At 43.0% G+C, this 18,476-nt stretch overlaps 1 protein-coding gene across 1 annotated transcript in view; it reads left to right on the top strand.

Annotated features, from left to right (window-relative positions):
* LOC106565730 (contactin-3) overlaps positions 1–18,476 on the top strand; it is a 92,148-nt gene that overhangs the window by 65,610 nt on the left and 8,062 nt on the right. The window contains exons 8-20 of the mRNA XM_014133161.3: positions 352–536; positions 3,237–3,373; positions 3,804–3,933; positions 4,583–4,733; positions 5,218–5,345; positions 6,156–6,331; positions 10,253–10,370; positions 11,645–11,803; positions 11,896–12,045; positions 14,893–14,963; positions 15,932–16,166; positions 16,552–16,661; positions 18,066–18,252. Coding sequence (XP_013988636.1) covers positions 352–536; positions 3,237–3,373; positions 3,804–3,933; positions 4,583–4,733; positions 5,218–5,345; positions 6,156–6,331; positions 10,253–10,370; positions 11,645–11,803; positions 11,896–12,045; positions 14,893–14,963; positions 15,932–16,166; positions 16,552–16,661; positions 18,066–18,252 — 1,937 coding nt within the window. The remainder of the gene's footprint in view (positions 1–351; positions 537–3,236; positions 3,374–3,803; positions 3,934–4,582; positions 4,734–5,217; positions 5,346–6,155; positions 6,332–10,252; positions 10,371–11,644; positions 11,804–11,895; positions 12,046–14,892; positions 14,964–15,931; positions 16,167–16,551; positions 16,662–18,065; positions 18,253–18,476) is intronic.

The following is an 18,476-nucleotide window of genomic DNA, read 5'->3' as shown; positions in this document are numbered from 1 at the left end:
TCATAGGATGCTGGAACATTAGTGATATTACTCATTGTCTTGAAGTCAAGTATCACAGACTTACAGAGGAGTAAAGAAAGCAGTAGCACATTGTGAGGATGTGAAAATCAAACATCCTTTCATATGTCCAGGAAGGCAAAGCTGTTGAAATTTGATACAGTGAAAATGGATGAAAGCCAGATTTCCAGATTTGTATGGTTACATTAATTCTAAAGGCTTTGGCAGCCTCCTCTTTAGAGAAAAATTGAATTCCATTACACAGAAGAAGCTTCTGTACAGTTAATCAAATTTTTTCACCTCAGACTGACAGACAGTCGTCATAAGGGATTTTTTCTCCTCATTGTGTTGCAGCCCAGTCCCAGAAATAAGTTGGAGGAGAACCAGCGGCGTCCCATTTCCCAGTAAGGTGAAGATGAAGAACTCCAATGCTGTTCTCGAAATTCCACATTTCCAGCAGGAAGACACAGGGACGTATGAGTGCGTGGCAGAAAATAGCCGGGGAAAAAACGCTGCACGAGGTCGTATCGCCTTCCAGGGTAAGTGATCCATTTTACATTGAATGAATCCAAAGACACTTATGAGTCAATGTGCTGTTGTAATAGATACCCAAATTTGTAAATGGAGGCTTGGAGTCAGAATACTGACTTTGGCCTTGGTCATCTGTTAGAAAACCTGGCTGTGTGAAGTTTCAAGTTTTAATGTCACGTGCAAAAGTAGAGTGAAATGCCTTTTTTGCAAGCTCCAAAACCAACAATGCAGTAATCAATATCAATATACCACAAAAAATAACATAAGGTACCACTAAAAACACACAAGAAAATAAATAAGAAGAACACAACAAAGTAAGAAGCTGGGTTAGTTCCAATACCATATTCCCAAGCCAAACCTTTTTCAACTTCGTGAGGAGGAAGAGGTGCTATCGCGCCTTCTTCATGACTGTGCACTTGTGAGTGGACCATTTTAAGTCCTTAGTGATTTGGACACAGAGGTACTTGAAGCTCTCGACCCGCTCCACTGCAGCCCCGTCAATGTGGATGGGGGCGTGCTCGCCCCCCAGTTTCCTGTAATCCACGATCAGCTCCTTGGTCTTACTAACGTTGAGGGAGAGGTTGTTGTTCCAGCACCACACTGCCAGATCACTGACCTCCTCCCTGTAGGTTGACCTCCTCTCTGTCTCATTGTCTCCGGTGATCAGGCCTACCACCGTCGTGGCGTCAGCAAGCTTGATGAGGGTGTTGGAGTTGTACGTGGCCACGCAGTCGTGGGTGAACAAGGAGTACAGGAGGGGACTAAGCACAACCCCCTGTGGGACTCCCGTGTTGAAGGTCAACGTGGGATCGGCCCATCAGGAAGTCCAGGATCTAGTAGCAGAAGGAGATGTTCAGTCCCAGGGTCCTAAGCTTGGTGACAAGCTTGGAGTGGACAATGGTGTTGAACTCTGAGCTGTAGTCAATGAACAGCATTCTGATATAAGTATTCCTCTTATCTAGGTGGGTGAGGGCAGTGTGGAGTGCAATTGAGATTCCATCATATATGGATCTGTTCAAATCAAATCGTATCGGTCACATACGCATATTTAGCAGATGTTATTGCAGGTGTAGCGAAATGCTTGTGTTCCTAGCTCAACTGTGCAGTAATATCTAGCAATTCACAACAATACAAACAGATCTAAAAGTAAAATAATGGAATTAAGAAATATATAAATATTAGGATGAGCAATGTCGGAGTGGCATTGACTAAAATACAGTACAATAGAATACAGTATATACATATGAAATGAGTAAAGCAGTATGTAAACATTATTCAAGTGACTAGTGTTCCATTATTAAAGTGACCAGTGATTCTCTAAGGTGCAGGGTTGAGTAACTGGGTGATAGCCGGCTAGTGATGGCTATTTAACAGTCTGATGCCCTATAGATAGAAGCTGTTTTTTTAGTCTCATGGTCCCAACTTTGATGCACCTGTGCTGACTTTGCCTTCTGGATGATAGTGGGGTGAATCAGGCTGGGGCTCGGTGGTTGATGTCCTTGATGATCTTTTTGGCCTTCTTGTGACATCGGGTGCTGCAGGCAATGTGCCCCCGGTGATGCATTGGGCAGACCGCACCACCCTTTGGAGAGCCCTGCAGTTGCGGGCGGTGCAGTTGCCGTACCAGGCGGTGATACAGCCCGACAGGATGCTCTTAATTGTGCATCTATAAAAGTTTGTGAGAGTCTTAGGGGCCAAGCCAAATTTCTTCTGCCTCCTGAGGTTGAAGATGCGCTGTTGTGCCTTCTTCACAACACTGTCTGTGTGGGTGGACCATTTCAGATCGTCAGTGATATGTACGCAGAGGAACTTGAAGCTTTCCACCTTCTCCACTGCGGTCCCATCAATGTGGATAGAGGCTTGCTCCCTCTGCTTTTTCCTGAAGTCCGCGATTAGCTCCTTCGTTTTGTTAATGTTGAGGGAGAGGTTATTTTCCTTGTACCCCTCCACCAGGTCCCTCACCTACTTCCTGTACTCTGTCTCGTCATTGTTGCTAATTGGGACTACTATGGTTGTGTTGTCTGCAAACTTGATGATTGAGTTGGAGGCATGTGTGGCAATGCAATCATGGGTGAACAGGGATTACAGGAGGGGGCTGAGTACGCACCCTTGTGGGGCCCCTGTATTGAGGATCAGTGAAGTGGAGGTGTTGTTTCCTACCTTCACCACCTGGGGGGCGGCCCATCACGAAGTCCAGGCAAGTTGTGTCTTAATGACGTGGAATTAAAATCGCCGGCAAACAAGAAAGACAGCCCCCGGATGTACGTTTCCTGCTTGTATATAACAGTTCATTAATTGCCAACTTGTTATATTTCTTGTCTTGAGGTGGGATGTATACAGCAGTCACGATAACAGCTGAAAGCTCCCTTGGGAAGTAGAAGGGTCGGCATTTGGCCATCAGGCATTCCAAGATGGGTGAACAATGGGTCGAGACTTTCATTGTTCTCAAGTCAGCACACAATTTGCTGTTGATGAAGAGGCATACCCCTCCCCCTCTCGATTTCCCTGAGGCTACTGTCCTGGCAGCTCGGTGAATGGAGAATCCAATGATGAAATATTCATTCAAACTGTTAAGGCAAAATTCTGATATTATGTCAGCGGTCCACGATAACAATTTATTTTCAGTCTTGGCTCCGTTGTCCTTGTTATCATCATTATTTCTTTGACACATCGTGTCCCTGACATCTGCATATTCCCTCTTTTCATAGCGAAACCCCATTGGCTGCAAACAATGATCGACGGGGCCCTGTCCATTGAGGACAACCTGTTCTGGGAGTGTAAGGCAAACGGAAAACCCAAGCCCTCCTACAGTTGGCTGAGGAATGGAGACAACCTAATGGCAGAGGTATGTATGGAGTCTTGCATGTTAAACCACATCAGCATCTCCACATAGTGTGCTGTGGTTCAGGATCTCTGAACAGCTGATGGAGTTCAAATTCAGTCTGAGTAAGACATCAGCAGAAAAATGTTTCTGACTTGTTTTAGTGGCTTTTCCAACTTGATGGCCATGGGAAATAAATAGCTTATTAGTGGTCTACTGCTATTGACAACATCACTTTCTTTGTTTTTGTTGAAGCAGCAGGTCAGCATTTTCTAACCCCTCACCCTATCCTAGTCCCAATCTGAGCATACATACCAGAACAGGGTGCTATAAAGTGTTATTTCTTCCCCTCTCTTGTCTCTTCATGGTGTACAAGTAATTGCATTTGCGCCTGTGGACATAATAGACTGCTCCAGCAATACATATGCAGATCTGCTTGCTTTCTCGTCCACAGGGCCGGGTGCAAATCGAAAACGGGGCTCTCTCCATAGCAGCATTAAACCTGTCAGACGCCGGAATGTATCAGTGTGTGGCTGAAAACAAACATGGCATTATTTATTCCAGCGCTGAGCTAATGGTGTTAGGTAAGATAGCTTTCTTCTCTGCTTTTTATGTGTCTAGATTGCTGTGTGTTTGATCATATTCTTAAAGATAAAACTAGCACCCTGCCGTTGCCCTTTTCAACATTCACTCGCAGCCTCATTTAATGCCACTTCGGCTCCAGAGAAGAAAATATGAATCTGATGGAGTGTCTCATTTTACTTTCAATCATTTCATCATATTGATTTTGATACTACAAACGCATTGCACAGTGGCATCAGAGGGCTTTCTCATGTAGATTACATATCGATTTATTCGGAGAGCTTTGCTGAGTTCTATCTGACTGACTGGATGAGAAATCCAATTCTGTCTTGATATTTAATGACACTGGGGGTCTCAGATGATGACTGACAAAATGTGATGATGACAGACAAAGCCCAACATTTAGAGAAGCCCATAGTGTGTAGTGAGGACTGGTCTCTATGGGGGAGGGGGGAAATGGCTTCATCGCTGACATGGCTTCATCACTGAAGCTCTGGAGCAGTTCCTATGGAGATCATGGTTTTGATGCCATTGGATTGGGGAAGAAGGGAGGGAATGACAGTCAATCTCAGCTCAGCACAGTTGATCTGGGAGTTGGTTCAAGTTGTCTTCTTCACCACCCCCCCCCCATCCTGTGTCTGTCTCCTAAAGCATCACCTCCCAGTTTCTCCAAGAATCCACTGAAGCCCCTGCTGAAAGCTCGCTCAGGCAGTGAAGTGGTTCTGGAGTGCAAGCCCCAAGCCTCGCCCCGGGCAATTAGCCTGTGGAAGAAAAGCAATGAGATCGTGCAGAAAAACGAGAGGTAGTGTGAAACCCAGCATGAACAAAGGGCAGTTGTGTGTGATTAGAATATTTGCAGATGTGGGGATGAATAGGGAGAAAGGCTGATGAGAAGAAAACAAACCCCTGGAAAAATGTAGATATAGATAGTAAATGTTGTATGCGGAGTCTGTGCATATTGAATGCTTAGCATATGCAAATACCTACATTTCAGTCATTCAGGTTTCAGTCAGGATTATTTTGTTTAAATTCAAAAATTCACATGCAGATAACCATCTCTTGGATGACAAGCCTGGGTAGAATGATTGGCATTAGGACACCAATTTCACAGGAAATTGCTAAATGCAAAGTCAATTTTCAGTTTTCTTTTTGGAATACAAGGAAAAATGTAAATGATGTTGAAACGGAAGGCTATTATGCATCCTAGCACTTGGACTGGATTCAAAAATGGCTCTTCTATTCTCTACCCAAGCAACAGCTCAGAATCTCTGTTATTTATCCCCTAGGATTACTCTGCTTGCCAACGGGACACTGAAGATTGTCAATGCAACCAGAAGGGATGCGGGGAGCTACACATGCATCGCTAAAAATCAGTTTGGGACTGCAAGCACCACCGGAAGACTCCTTATCACAGGTGTGATATCATAACATGTTCTCACAATAAGCCCGAGGCATCTCCCAAAAAATATTCATTTTGGTTCATGATTTTAACGTAATTGCCATTTTTAACATCAACCGCTGTCCTTACTGTCGGATATTTTTATCTACTGTCTTGTACTGATTATTGTACCAATAATTCCAGCCTAACATTTAATGAAAGTGATCGTTACAATTCTGTCCGTACAACTTCAATTGGTCATTACTATTTTGTCTGTACATAGACAAGGTTGTAATTTTGCAATTAAAGCAATTGGAATTGATTTCACTAGAGAGAGTGGTGAAATAGACAATACATTATTATACAGCAATTAAGTGAAGGTCATTATTTATGGGTGTGGTGACGTAATGTGTTGGTGCAGTTATCAGGTACATGTATTGTAAACGTCCGTCACTACCTCCATTGTTTTTCTCATTAGCTTTTTTAGGTCATACGCCAACAGCTGAACCCTTTAATCTAATGGAATTTAATTATCCTGACCTTTCTCTTACAATGTCCATACTCCACTGCAGCCACCATTGTATTCTGCTTGCATAATCCTACTTCAAACATTTCCCCCCAAATTGACCATGCAAATACGAAGTGTCAACCAGAAATGTTGTTAAATGTTAGTGAGGCAACACTAGTTTGAAAATTAAGTTCTAGAAGCTAGATACATGTAGCTATGGTGATCCTTGTCATAACAATAGTTTGATATAGTTATAATCTTAAACACTAGAGTTTGAATTTAGTAGTTCCCACCCAGAGAGTATTAAGATGCATACTAAACTGTCGTTGTCTGGACAGAGCCCACCAGAATCACCCAGAGGCCTGCTAACATGGAGATCATTGTTGGTGAGAGTATCGTGCTGCCCTGCCAAATAGCCAGCGATCCGGCCTTGGATGTGTCTTTCTCCTGGGAATTTAACGGGCAGCTCATAGACTTCCACAGGGATGCCGACCATTTCGACAGAGTAGGAGGGGTAAGTCATCAGCAGCATTGTACCACCGCTGTGAGGCTATTCTACACTCTTAGAAAAAAGGGTTATTCGGCTGTCCCCATAGGAAAATCCTTTTTGGTTCCAGGTAGAACAATTTTGGGTTCCATGTAGAACCCTTTTAGGTTCTAGATAGCACCCTTTTTTCTAAGAGTGTGGGATATTTTTTTCACACAGTGTGGCAGACTATGCAAAACAATATGGCTTATTTGGAAACTGTGTAATCTCTGTATAATAGGTTGGCTACATCTTAAAAACATCTAAAAGCCCTATTGTCACACAGTAGGCTACTTTATTAAATGTGTATTCAAGAAGAGTACAAATGAAGGATGTGTTGGGATCAAATCTTAGCAGCAGTCTCATCATTGAAGTGTTGCTTCAATAGGCTGAATTTAATTTCCATTGTTTCAAGCTATAGTTTCTTTTTTTCAATGAATCTGCCATGCATATTTCGTCTCCCTGTCTATCGGACAGCTCATATGAATTGCGATGTTATCCACAAGACAATATAAAGGTGAAAAGCCACACCATTTCGTAGGAGATCATGCTAATCCGTAAGATGTTTCTATGGTGGAATAAGCCTGATTAATTAAAAGTATTTTTACTTTTCATCCATCCACCTCAAGGGAGAACATTTTGTTATCATCTCTCTTTGCTGTAATTTAATTTGCATACCTATTTATGAATCTTGTGCCCTGAAAGAGTTTTATAATGAGTTGGCTGGCATTAACCAAGGGCAAGCCTTGGCACCTGTAAAATTCCTAATTCCTTGAATTAACGATAAGAGACTACTCTTTGTTGAAAATATGTGTTCAGTTTTGATATTAATTTGTTCTGCACTTGTCTCTGCCAAATAGTTGTAGGAAAATGTTTTCACTGTTTTATGGATTCATTCCTCACCCCAGGTTCATTGTATGGATATAGTTGGAAAAAAACTTAATGAATGGATCAAAGTTGAGGTTGGTATTGGAGTTGAACCCCTCCAATGTTGTGGTCATGCTAAGTTCACTCCTGCGTGGAAATTACAAATGACATTGACATGTGGACACACATAATGAGAAAGAGTTTTCACAGATTCCATATCCCAATGCCCAAGGAGATTACCAGCTCCTCTCAACAGCTTCTGATGAATGAATTAACATAATTAAACCAGATCTGCCTCATAGCTTCCTGCCTGCCAAAGCATGGGATTTAACCCCTCGTTCTCCGGTCAGACATCTGCTGGCTGGCATGTCAGACGTAGACATGGCATAAGCATGTTAACCTCTCAGAGGAGAGGAGTGCCATGCCATCCCTTAGCTACACATAACTGCCACTCTGCTCCGCTTGGTCTTTGACTCCGAAACGTGAGGATCCTCAGGCCGTTCATTAGAGGGTTTTCACAGATCCACCTGTACCCGAATACCCGGGAACCGGGTCTAGGTCGGATCTGATACGGGTCTCAGGTATGTGTCTTCAGGTCCGTTTAGAATGGTTCTCTATATATAAACAAATATTTATCGTGTCCGGGTGGGAAAGCCCCAGGTCCATTTCGGAACAGGTCTAACTTTTTGGACTGATGAAGACCTCTAGCGTTCATACCCAATTGCAGCCAAGCCAAGTTGTGGTCACTGCCCAGTGAGTTGATGAAATCTAGCGTGACTTGAGTGTGTCTAACCTGGCTAGCCCTCAGGTGAATCATCTCTGCACAAGCATACTCCATTTTAAGTCCTGAAGGATGACATGCTGTGTATGTGTAACAGACCACTTCACCAAGTGAACGTTGGCCCTGGATTTTTGGAATGTGAGTCCAACTCCCGAGAGCGATGGTAGCCTTGCTATGTGCCTAATAGTTAACTGCAGATACAGTGGTCCAGGTAGATCCCCTTTTTTTTCTCTCACCCGTCTACACACAGTACCCCATAATGACAAAGTGAAAACATGTTTTTAGACATTTCTGCAAATGTATTGAAAATGAAATACAGAAATATGTAATTTCCATAAGTATTCACACCCCTGAGTCAATATTTTGTTGAAGCACCTTTGACTGCGAATCCAGCTTTGAGTCGTCTTGTGTATGTCTGTATCAACTTTACACATCTGGATTTGGGAATTTTCTCCCATTCTTTCTTGCAGATTTTCTCAAGCTCTGTTAAGTTAGATGTCTTCAAGTCTTTCCACAGATTTTCAGTGGGATTCAAGTGTGGTCTTTGTATGGGCCACTCAAGGACTTTCACATTCTTGTTCTGAAGCCATCTAAGCGTTGCTTTGGCTGTATGCTTGGGGTCATTGTCCTGTTGGAACTTACATTTTTGCACTCTGAAGCAGGTTTTCTTCAAGCATTTGTCTGTATTTGACTCCATTCATTGTTCCCTCTATCCCTATCAGTCTCCCAGTCCCTGTCGCTGAAAAGCATCCCCATAGCATGATGCTGCCACTGCCATGCTTCACGGTAGGGATGGTGATAGACAGCTGCATACAGGTCAAAGAGTAAAATGTTTGGCTCATCAGACCACTGAATCATTTGCCTTATGCTCTCAGAGTCTTTAATGTGCCTTTTTCTCAGGAGTGGTTTCCGTATGGCCACTCTCCAATAAAGCTCAGATTGGTGAAGTGTTGTAGAGACTATTGTCCTTCCGTCAGGTTCTCCTATTTCAGCCAAGAAACTCTGATTTTCTGTCAGAGTGGTCCTTCTTGCCGGTTCCTCAGTTTGGTCGGACGGCCATCTCTAGGCAGAGTCTGGGTATTTTTTCAATTTCCCAACGATGGAAACCACTATGCTCTTGGAAACTTTCAACACTCTAGAAATTGTTTTATAACCTTCCAGAGATATATGCCTCATCGCAATTCTACCTCGGAGATCTACGGACAGTTATGTTAACTACGGGACCTTGTGTAGACAGTTGTATTTCTTTCTAAATCATGCCCAAACAATTGAATTGGTGACAGGTGGACTACAAACAAGTTGTAGTGACATCTCAAGGAAATTGGATGTACCTGAGCTGAATTTGAAGTGTCATAGTAAAGGGTATGTGAATGCTTATGTAAATGAGATATTTCTGTATTTAATTTTCTATAAATTAGCTAACATTTCTAAAAACATGTTTTCACTTTGTCATTATGGGGTATTATGTGTAGATGGATAAAATGTTTTATATTTATTACCTTTTTTATTCAGGCAGTAACAGCAAAATGTGGAATAAGTCAAGAGTTATGAATACATTCTGAAGACTGTAAATATGATCCATATCACTCACTTTAAAATATGAATACTATTACTTGTATCGCTCTTCCACATTAATTTATGTAACTATACTAAACCTCCATGGCAGACGGGAAAATGTACACAACGTGTTTCATCACATCTTGCTCATCTTTGGGTTTTTCAACAGTTTATCAGTTTTAGGATCTCAAAGAGCACATGGCTTTATATAGAACAATATTAGCTCCTAGTCTGTGAGACATACACATTTTTTATCTAATCTGGCTTATGTAATTATGGAATAATTAGGATCATCTTGCCAATTAGCCGAAATGTGTTTGTTTGTTTTGTGGGTCCTGTGCGAGGCTGAGTAGGGGAACATGCAGTGCCTGAAGGGTAGCCAACAGGATTGTTTGATTAGAACACAGCTGACGTTCTTGTTGGTTCCTGTGTGTCACAAGACTCAGTGGCCTGAGGACCACATGCAGCTCTGTGCACAGAGCTTCCTCAATGTTAAAGCTACAGTCACACTTAGAAAGAAAAATAAGGTAGGGGCACCACCCCTTATTGTTCTGATGTAATACATGTATTTATTAGTCAACCTACAGTAGGATCACACATGCAATTGCTCAGAGAGAATGATGAAACAGTTCAGAGTGTATTTCCTTTAGAATCTTGATCTTACAGCAGATTTTTTGTTATTGTGTTATTGTTATCCCTTGTAGAGCATTTCAGGAGATCTGATGATTCGTAACATCCAGCTGAATCACGGGGGGAAATATGTCTGTGTTATCGACACCGACGTGGAGAGCTTGTCCGCTTCGGCCATCTTGGTTGTGAAAGGTAAGAGAACCGACTGTTAAGGTTGTAAGGGTTCCTCTATGGAATTCATGTTCAGTTCACTCTGGCTATGAGATTCACATTTGTACAGGGACTAATTTCTCTGAAGTGATGACATTTTAAGTTCTTTAGAAAAGTCTGAATGTTGAAATACAATATAGTGTCGGCTGTGAATACTTGACCTTAGAGATTGCAATGAAAAATCTTGCAAGAACTTTGACAGAATTAAAATTGATTCATGCAATAAATTGGAGCTGAAATTGGAATCTAGAAGGCACACTTAATTTTCTAGGCCTATATGAAGAATATTGGTTAATTAAACTTGCTGTCAAGCTACCTTTATGACAAATATGATGTGGTAGTCATATTTTGGTGAGAACTGTGCAGACAAATGTACATGTATATAATATCTATAAATATCTTAAATATTTTTTTTTACATTTCATGACATAGCATGTTATACAATGTAATGATATGTGGTATTTGTGTAATGAAAACATAACATTTTTATGACATATTTTAGAAAAAATGGAAAGACAATATTTCACATTGCTGAATTTGAAAATGGCGCACACTCTGGCACTGGTACATTTGTGAACGCAGCTTCCACAGTGGTAGTTGATATGTGTTTGGCGTAGTGTATCATCTCTCATTATTGTAGCTTATCTCTAGTGATTTACATTGGTATGCACACTCATAACACCCTGTAATAGCTGTCCCAGGTGTTTTGGAAAGCCATTGTTTATTACAGAGAACTTTAATTGGCTAATTTACATACCGACAAAATACCATAGAAACATCTGAATAATGGAACAGTGGAGCAAACAACAACATCATTGCATGCAACCATCTTTGGAGTAGATATCCATGAACACTGTCTGTCATTCTTTGCCTCTTAGTGTTGCGGTCACTCTCACTCAATCTCTCTCTCGCTCTCTATCTCTCTTTCTCTATCACTTCCTCTCACTGTCCATCTTCCTAACACACGCATATGTTTCACAAATTGTCCCCTCCCATGTTCCTGTCTGGCGTTAGTGATCCCATGCTCTTAATCACTTCTCAGCCTCACATATCCCATGTCTACATTAAATGTCCCTGTGAAGCCGGATCAAGGACACAGAGCTTAATTAGAGGGAGTATGATGGCATTGGACCAGCTGTAAAGGCAAGAGGATGATGAGTTGGTAATGGGGGCGTAGTGTTGGTGGTGTTTATGGTGGTGGTGGGAGTGCTGGTGCGGTGTGGAGGCTCACTTTGCTAATTGTCTGATTGAGTCAGGTCCCCCTGGGTGCCCGGACACAGTAGCAGTGGAGGAGATCACAGATAGCACGGCCCAGCTCTCTTGGAGCCCCGGCAGGGACAACGGCAGCCCTATCACCGGCTACATCATCCAAGCCCGGACCCCCTTCACTGTGGGCTGGCAGGCTGTGGACACAGGTAGCTTATACACCTACCATACAGTACATAACAAAGCACACCATAACTATGTTTATCCAGGATGATAATAATGGTCTACTTTCCACTTCCAGTTCCTGAGGTGATCAATGGCAACACACTGACAGCCACTGTGGTGGGCCTGAACGCCTGGGTGGAGTATGAGTTCAGGGTGGTGGCCCGCAACAGTGTGGGCATGGGAGAGCCCAGTCCAGCCTCAGCCAAGACCAGGACAGAGGATACCAGTGAGTGTTTCTCCTCTAGTCTCTCTAAGATACATACGCAGACACACACATTAACAAACACGTACACACACTAACACACACTAACATACACTAACACACACACACTAACACACACATACACATAAATACTGTAGATACAGTATACACAGACATCTGACATGAAAGGCTGCTTGAACCAGATGTCTTGTGATGGACCATTTACTTTGGGCTGGAATCAGGATGCACATGCGCGGTTTGCAGTGTTATGCACGAAACAGTTGTCAAGTAAAATGGCATTTTCTGAATATTAAACTGAACAGCTAAATCTAAAAAAAAGTTTTTTATTCTTTGTGACATTTGGCATTTGAGTTGGACCATATAGTCCAAAACATGTCGGGTCGATAATATCAAAGGAGAAGTTTGTGGAGTGTAAAATAAAATAAATATTGTGAATGCATTTTACAATTTTTCCCAATTGTTAACACACGTTTGCTGATACTACATCTCAGGTAGTCATGGAAGCAGTTGCAGACCTGAGCTGCCAGACGGAGACGCACGTTGTCCCAAATTAGAACATTCATTTGCTGCTCAGGATCACCTGGCCCTCTCTGCTCTAGCTGAAAAAGATTGTCATGTAAGGTGTTCAGGAAAATAAGGAGATAGGCAGTGTTCTGTGGAGGACCCCATTGTGGCTCATAGCTGAGCATATGGCGACATTTTCCCCGCGCTGGTCAGGTACAGTACCTCAATGATGGCGCGTTGACCAATGATGTTCCTTCCTCTCCTCCTCTTCTTTGCTAAATTTAATCCAGCCTCATCTATGAATATGAGTTCGAGGGGCATGGGACTTGCATCCAACTCCATTGTTCTCTGATATGACAGTAAATACTGTAATTGCTGTATAGTAAAGTTCACTGTCAACATCAGTGAGTCTCTAATGTTTCAAGAGTGTAATACATTGCTACATTGCTTACTTGCACATATTCGTACCATTTATCCTTTACCCTTTGGGAATTCCTTTCGAATGGGTTTCTGTTGATTTGCTTTATACGGAGATGGGGTTTCTGAAGGATGCGGGCTATGGTTGATAAGCTCATTCTGTTGTTGTGGAAGATGGCAGGGTTTCCCACAGTCCCACAGATGCTAGATTTCCCACAGTCTTATGGCATCATTTTTAACTACCATTTGCACAATGGCAGCCTCCTGTTCGTCTGTAAATAGTCGTCTTTCAGTTCTACAAAAACAAAATAGCATGCAGTACAGTAAACACAACAGTAGTACAGTACACAAGATACACGTTACAAAGTAGTATAGCTCTGTCACGCCCTGACCTTAGTGAGCCGTTTTATTTCTCTATTTGGTTAGGTCAGGGTGTGATGTGGGGTGGGCATTCTATGTTGTCTATTTCTTTGTTTTGGCCGAGTATGGTTCCCAATCAGAGGCAGCTGTCTATCGTTGTCTCTGATTGGGAATCATACTTAGGCAGCCTTTTCCCACCTGTGTTTTGTGGTTAATTATTTTCTGTTACCTGACAGAACTGTTCGGTGGTTCATTTTGTTACTTTGCTCAAGTGTTTCATTGATCAATAAAAATCATGAACACTTTCCACGCTGCGCTTTGGTCCACTCATTCCGATGAGAGCCGTTACAGAACTAACCACCACCAAAGGACCAAGCAGCGTGGTCAGGACGAATGGACCTGGGAAGAAATCCTAGACGGGAAAGGACCCTGGAGGCAGGACGGGGAGTATCGCCGTCTGAAGGAGGAGATAGAGGCAGCGAGAGCAGTACGGCGACGTTACGAGGAATTAGCACGGCAACAACGGAAGACCGAGAGGCAGCTCCAAAAAAAAATTGGTGGGGGGGGGGGGCACACGGGGAGATTGGTGGAGTCAGGGTTGAGACCTGAGCCAACTCCCCGTGCTTACCGTGGGGAGCGTGTGACCAGTCAGGCACCGTGTTATGCGGTGATGCACACTCTATCTCCAGTGCGCATTCATAGCCCAGTGTGCTCTGTGCCTGCGCTCCGCATTTGCCGTGCTAGAGTGGGCATTCAGCCAGGACGGATTGTGCCGGCTCAGCGCTCCTGGTCTCCAGTACGCCTCCTCGGTCCAGGATATCCTGCGCCAGCTCTACGCACTGTGTCGCCAGTGCGCCTTCACAGCCCAGTTCATCCTGTGCCAGCGCCCCGCACTTGCCGGGCTAAAGTGAGCATCCAGCCAGGACGGGTTGTGCCAGCCCTACGCTCCAGACCTCCAGTGCGCCTCCACGGCCCAGTATATCCTGTGCCAGCCCCACGCACCCGGCCTCCAGTGCGTCTCAGGGATTACTCTCCTTGTTCTTGGTCTTCCTCTACCTCTACCTCCACCTCTACCTCTCTCTGCCAAGTTTGCTTCCGTTGTTCTCCAAAAACAGGAGTACTCACCTGTGGCCTTTTTATCCATGCCAGAGGTCTGATTGCAAAGTGACACATTTACGCAATTAGTGTTTGAAGAGAGGATGGGATCAATTGGTAATTGAGCTTAGCTTGTTGAACAGTGTTGCATTTCATTTGCACACAAGACATTTTAGTTGTGAAGGTTGTGCCAAAGGTAGAGAATTGTGTGTTGTGTTTTGCCAAATGTTTGTTATGGAATTGCAATCTGAGTGTAAAGCAAAACATATGCCAGTAGTATTGCAGATCTGGTGTCTGGTTCAACTAAATTAGTTAAAGGTTTGGGTCATTGTGCCTCATGGGCCAGTTTTAGTGTGTAAACAATTGGGAAAATCTGTAAAGCTGTGTCATGAGACTAGACGTATGGTATATAGTCCTGTATTTCAGCTATGTTAAAAGCCTTAAAATTGCTCTCTTCTGGGCTTTGCCTTACAGTGCCTGATACAGCTCCCACTGATGTTGGAGGCGGAGGAGGCACAAAATCTGAATTAGTGATAACTTGGGAGGTAAGTCATCTGTCAGGTTTTGCTGTTCTCTACATAGCCGGGTAATGGTTTCACTGTTCTCTCCGTAGCCGGGTAATGGTTTTACTGTTCTCTCCATAGCCGGGTAATGGTTTTACTGTTCTCTCCATAGCCGGGTAATGGTTTCACTGTTCTCTCCGTAGCCGGGTAATGGTTTTACTGTTCTCTCCATAGCCGGGTAATGGTTTTACTGTTCTCTCCATAGCCGGGTAATGGTTTTACTGTTCTCTCCATAGCCGGGTAATGGTTTTGCTTAATTGTGCAGAATTGAATGGAGAAATATTATGATCTGCACTAGAGCCAGCCCTCTCTTCTGTGCTGGCCATGGAGTGCCATTTCTCCCTTCCAATGTGATTCAACTGATGGACAGCGATTGTTTAATTTTTTTCTCCCTGCAATAGCACATAATTGTGGATGAAGTGGGCTTCAAAGAAACAATCAGTGATTTCTGCACATCTGTGGGTTGTGGTGTAGGTGTAAGCCAGGGATCATCAACTACATTCAGCCGCCGGCCAATGGTCAGGGGGCCTGAACATCATTACAAATCATTTGTGGACTGCAAATTGACAGCAAGAAGCCCAAACGGATATAATATTTGACTAAAACATAATCATTTCAAAGCTTGCTTAGATTTGAATATGATCACATATATCTCTCTATGCGTGGGAATACTTTGGAACAGATTTCCTAAATTAAAATCACTTGGAGCTGATTTGCTGGTGTTTTTAGTCTTTTTTATAAATAAAATACATATAATAATTTTTTGCTCAGAACTAGGGGGCCAAATAAAGTCACAGCCATTTGGGGAACCCTTGTGTAAACACTACATCTAATCATTGCAACCAAGGTTGAAGACCTCTTTGGCAGGTGCCTGACGACAAACACAGGGGTGTCAGTGCATTTGTCTGTATGCGTTTTAATATCACTATAGTTTTGTGTTTCGCTCCCAGCCCGTGCCTGAGGAACTGCAGAATGGAGAGGGCTTCGGTTACATCATCGCCTTCCGGCCGCTGGGTGCCATCACCTGGACACGAGTGGTCATCTCCACGCCCGGGGTGGCCCGATACATCTTCCGCAACGACACCATCCCGCCTTTCTCGCCGTTTGATGTGAAGGTTGGGGCGTACAACAAACGTGGGGAGGGCCCCTTCAGTTCCATAGCCACAGTGTTCTCAGCAGAGGAAGGTAAAGGAAATGGCTGCCAGTGGAAGTCACGCTGAAACCGCGCCTAATCTTTTCATTCTGGAGGCACAACCTTCTATAGTAAAGATGAAATGCGTTGGTTCAGACACTTTCCCACTCTCAAGCTGGGAGTGTCAACTTGATATTAGTTATTGCAGTGGTAGATTACAGGAAATCCTAGCAGAAACTTGCTACACTGGGCTGTCAGTGAGGTACTGTGTTATTTGAATTTGCCATGCAAGTCAGATCCCAATAACAACCAAGCCGAGGCAAAACCTCTATCCAGTGAATCTACAGGTCTATTCTCTGCTTTCCTCTCCTTCCTATTAGTGTGTTTGATGGTGTTGAATGAGTCTGTGGGGTCCTCATCAGCTCTTTATTTCTGCAGTACCAATTGAGGCTCCTAAGAGGGTTTGGGGCAGGAGTGTATCTGCAGCTACAATTGAAGTGATCTGGGAAGCCCTCCCCGTCACCCCTGAAAGAGTGCTGGGTTATGAGGTAGGATTCACTCAATTTCCTCAATGAAACAACATACTCATTGCCATTTCTAGTGTTTATATGTAAAGCAGTAGCTTCATTTATTCTATTTGAACACACGGTTCTTGAAATATCTCCCTGGGGTGCTGTGTACTGTAACATCTCACTGTATAAGATATCATGAGGAGTTCTGTAACCTTGACAACATTTTGTTAATATGTTGACTCCTACACGTACTGTATATGTCCCAGCACTGCTTAGAGCAGCTGTGTCTAACGACCACCACCATTTAGCTGCAGCAGCTTTTATAGCCGGTTGAGAAAAGCTCTCATCCATCCATTTAAGTACGCAAGAAGAGCTTTTCCTTTTCTCCCAGTGCTCTTTCAATCCTGCTCACCTCTGCCCCCTGGAACAAAACCCTTTGGTTGCCATGGCACTGGCTATATTGTGTTGATACAATAGTGCTATCAGGTCAGCAAACAGGATTGGAGAGAGAGGGGCTTTTAAGGGGGTAAGCTGTTAGTATGCATCTTGAGCCTTAGAGGTTGGGTACAGTGGAGGTCATAGGATTCTGAAAGAGATGACACCTTTCACAGACAGATGCATTAGTATTGTTGTGTTAGTAGCCAAACTGGCAGGATAGGTCTAAACTGATAATATGCCCATCTCACAGTATGGATCTAGTTTTTTACTCCAGTATGGTATATTGTTAAGTTTTTTTGCATGAAAATTAGTATCTAATAGGTTAATTTAGTTGCATGGCCAATACCAGGAGTATAGATGTGCCTATCCCAAGAGCAGACTTCACATTTTCTCTCTAATTATTTACTTTACTCTTATGTCACTTAATACCCGAAACATGAATATTGAAAATGACCCTAAGCTAGCATTGGATTATTTCATTTGCTTCATCAAATATCTCTTCACCTGCACTGTTAATTGAAAGCTAATACCCCCCAAGGAAAGTAATTAATTGCTCTGTCTAGTGTTAAAGAGAATACGATATTCCTCCATGCTGTAGCTGGATGTGTTAATTTCTAAGTACAGAAACTGTACTTTTATCATTGAAAATACAGATTTGTAAGGGGAATACATTTTATTGAACCAAAAACAGTGGATCTTAAACACATTATTGTGACAAGAATATCCCTATACTGTATTAAACAAGCCCTTTGTCATTTTACTTATTACTCTTGGGTGCCTTTGTAGAATGACCATGGGCTAGAGATTATGGGTATCAAAAATTGAAGACCCATATATCATTGATTGGGAAGCCAGTCCTCCACTGCACACCAAATGGCATTACAGATTGAATGATGAGGCTGTTCTAATAATGTTTTTTTTTTTTTTAAGTCCCTTTGGCTAGAATTAAATTGCTTGTCTGATATCTCAATCTCTTGTTGTTTTCTTTCCATTGGTTAACAGGTGGTGTACTGGGAAGATGACACCAAGCCTGACACAGTAGGCAAAGTGAGAACCTCTGGAAACTACTCAGCGGTTAATGTGACTGGACTGAGCGCTAACACACAGTATTATCTAGCTGTGTGCGCCTTTAACACTGCAGGGACAGGGCCACAGTCTACACACATCAACGCCACCACCAAGAAGCCAGGTGAGTGAATCTCATTTCCATGTACGTTTTAGTCATTTAGCAGTTGCTCTTATCCAGAACGACTTACAATTAGTGCATTCATCTTAAGATAGCTAGGTGAGACAACTACAATTATCACAGTCGTAGTAAGTACATTTTCCTTCAGCTGTTTGGGGGATTGTACTGTATATACACTGCATGCTCAATTATTAGGCAAATTGTATTCCTCGGGATTCATTTTATTG

The sequence above is a fragment of the Salmo salar genome, chromosome 12 (genome assembly GCF_965601325.2).
Source record: "Salmo salar chromosome 12, fSalSal1, whole genome shotgun sequence".
Classification (NCBI taxonomy): domain Eukaryota; kingdom Metazoa; phylum Chordata; class Actinopteri; order Salmoniformes; family Salmonidae; genus Salmo; species Salmo salar.
The sequence above is the reverse complement of the archived record's forward strand: the minus strand, read 5'-3'. Positions and strand labels throughout refer to the sequence as shown.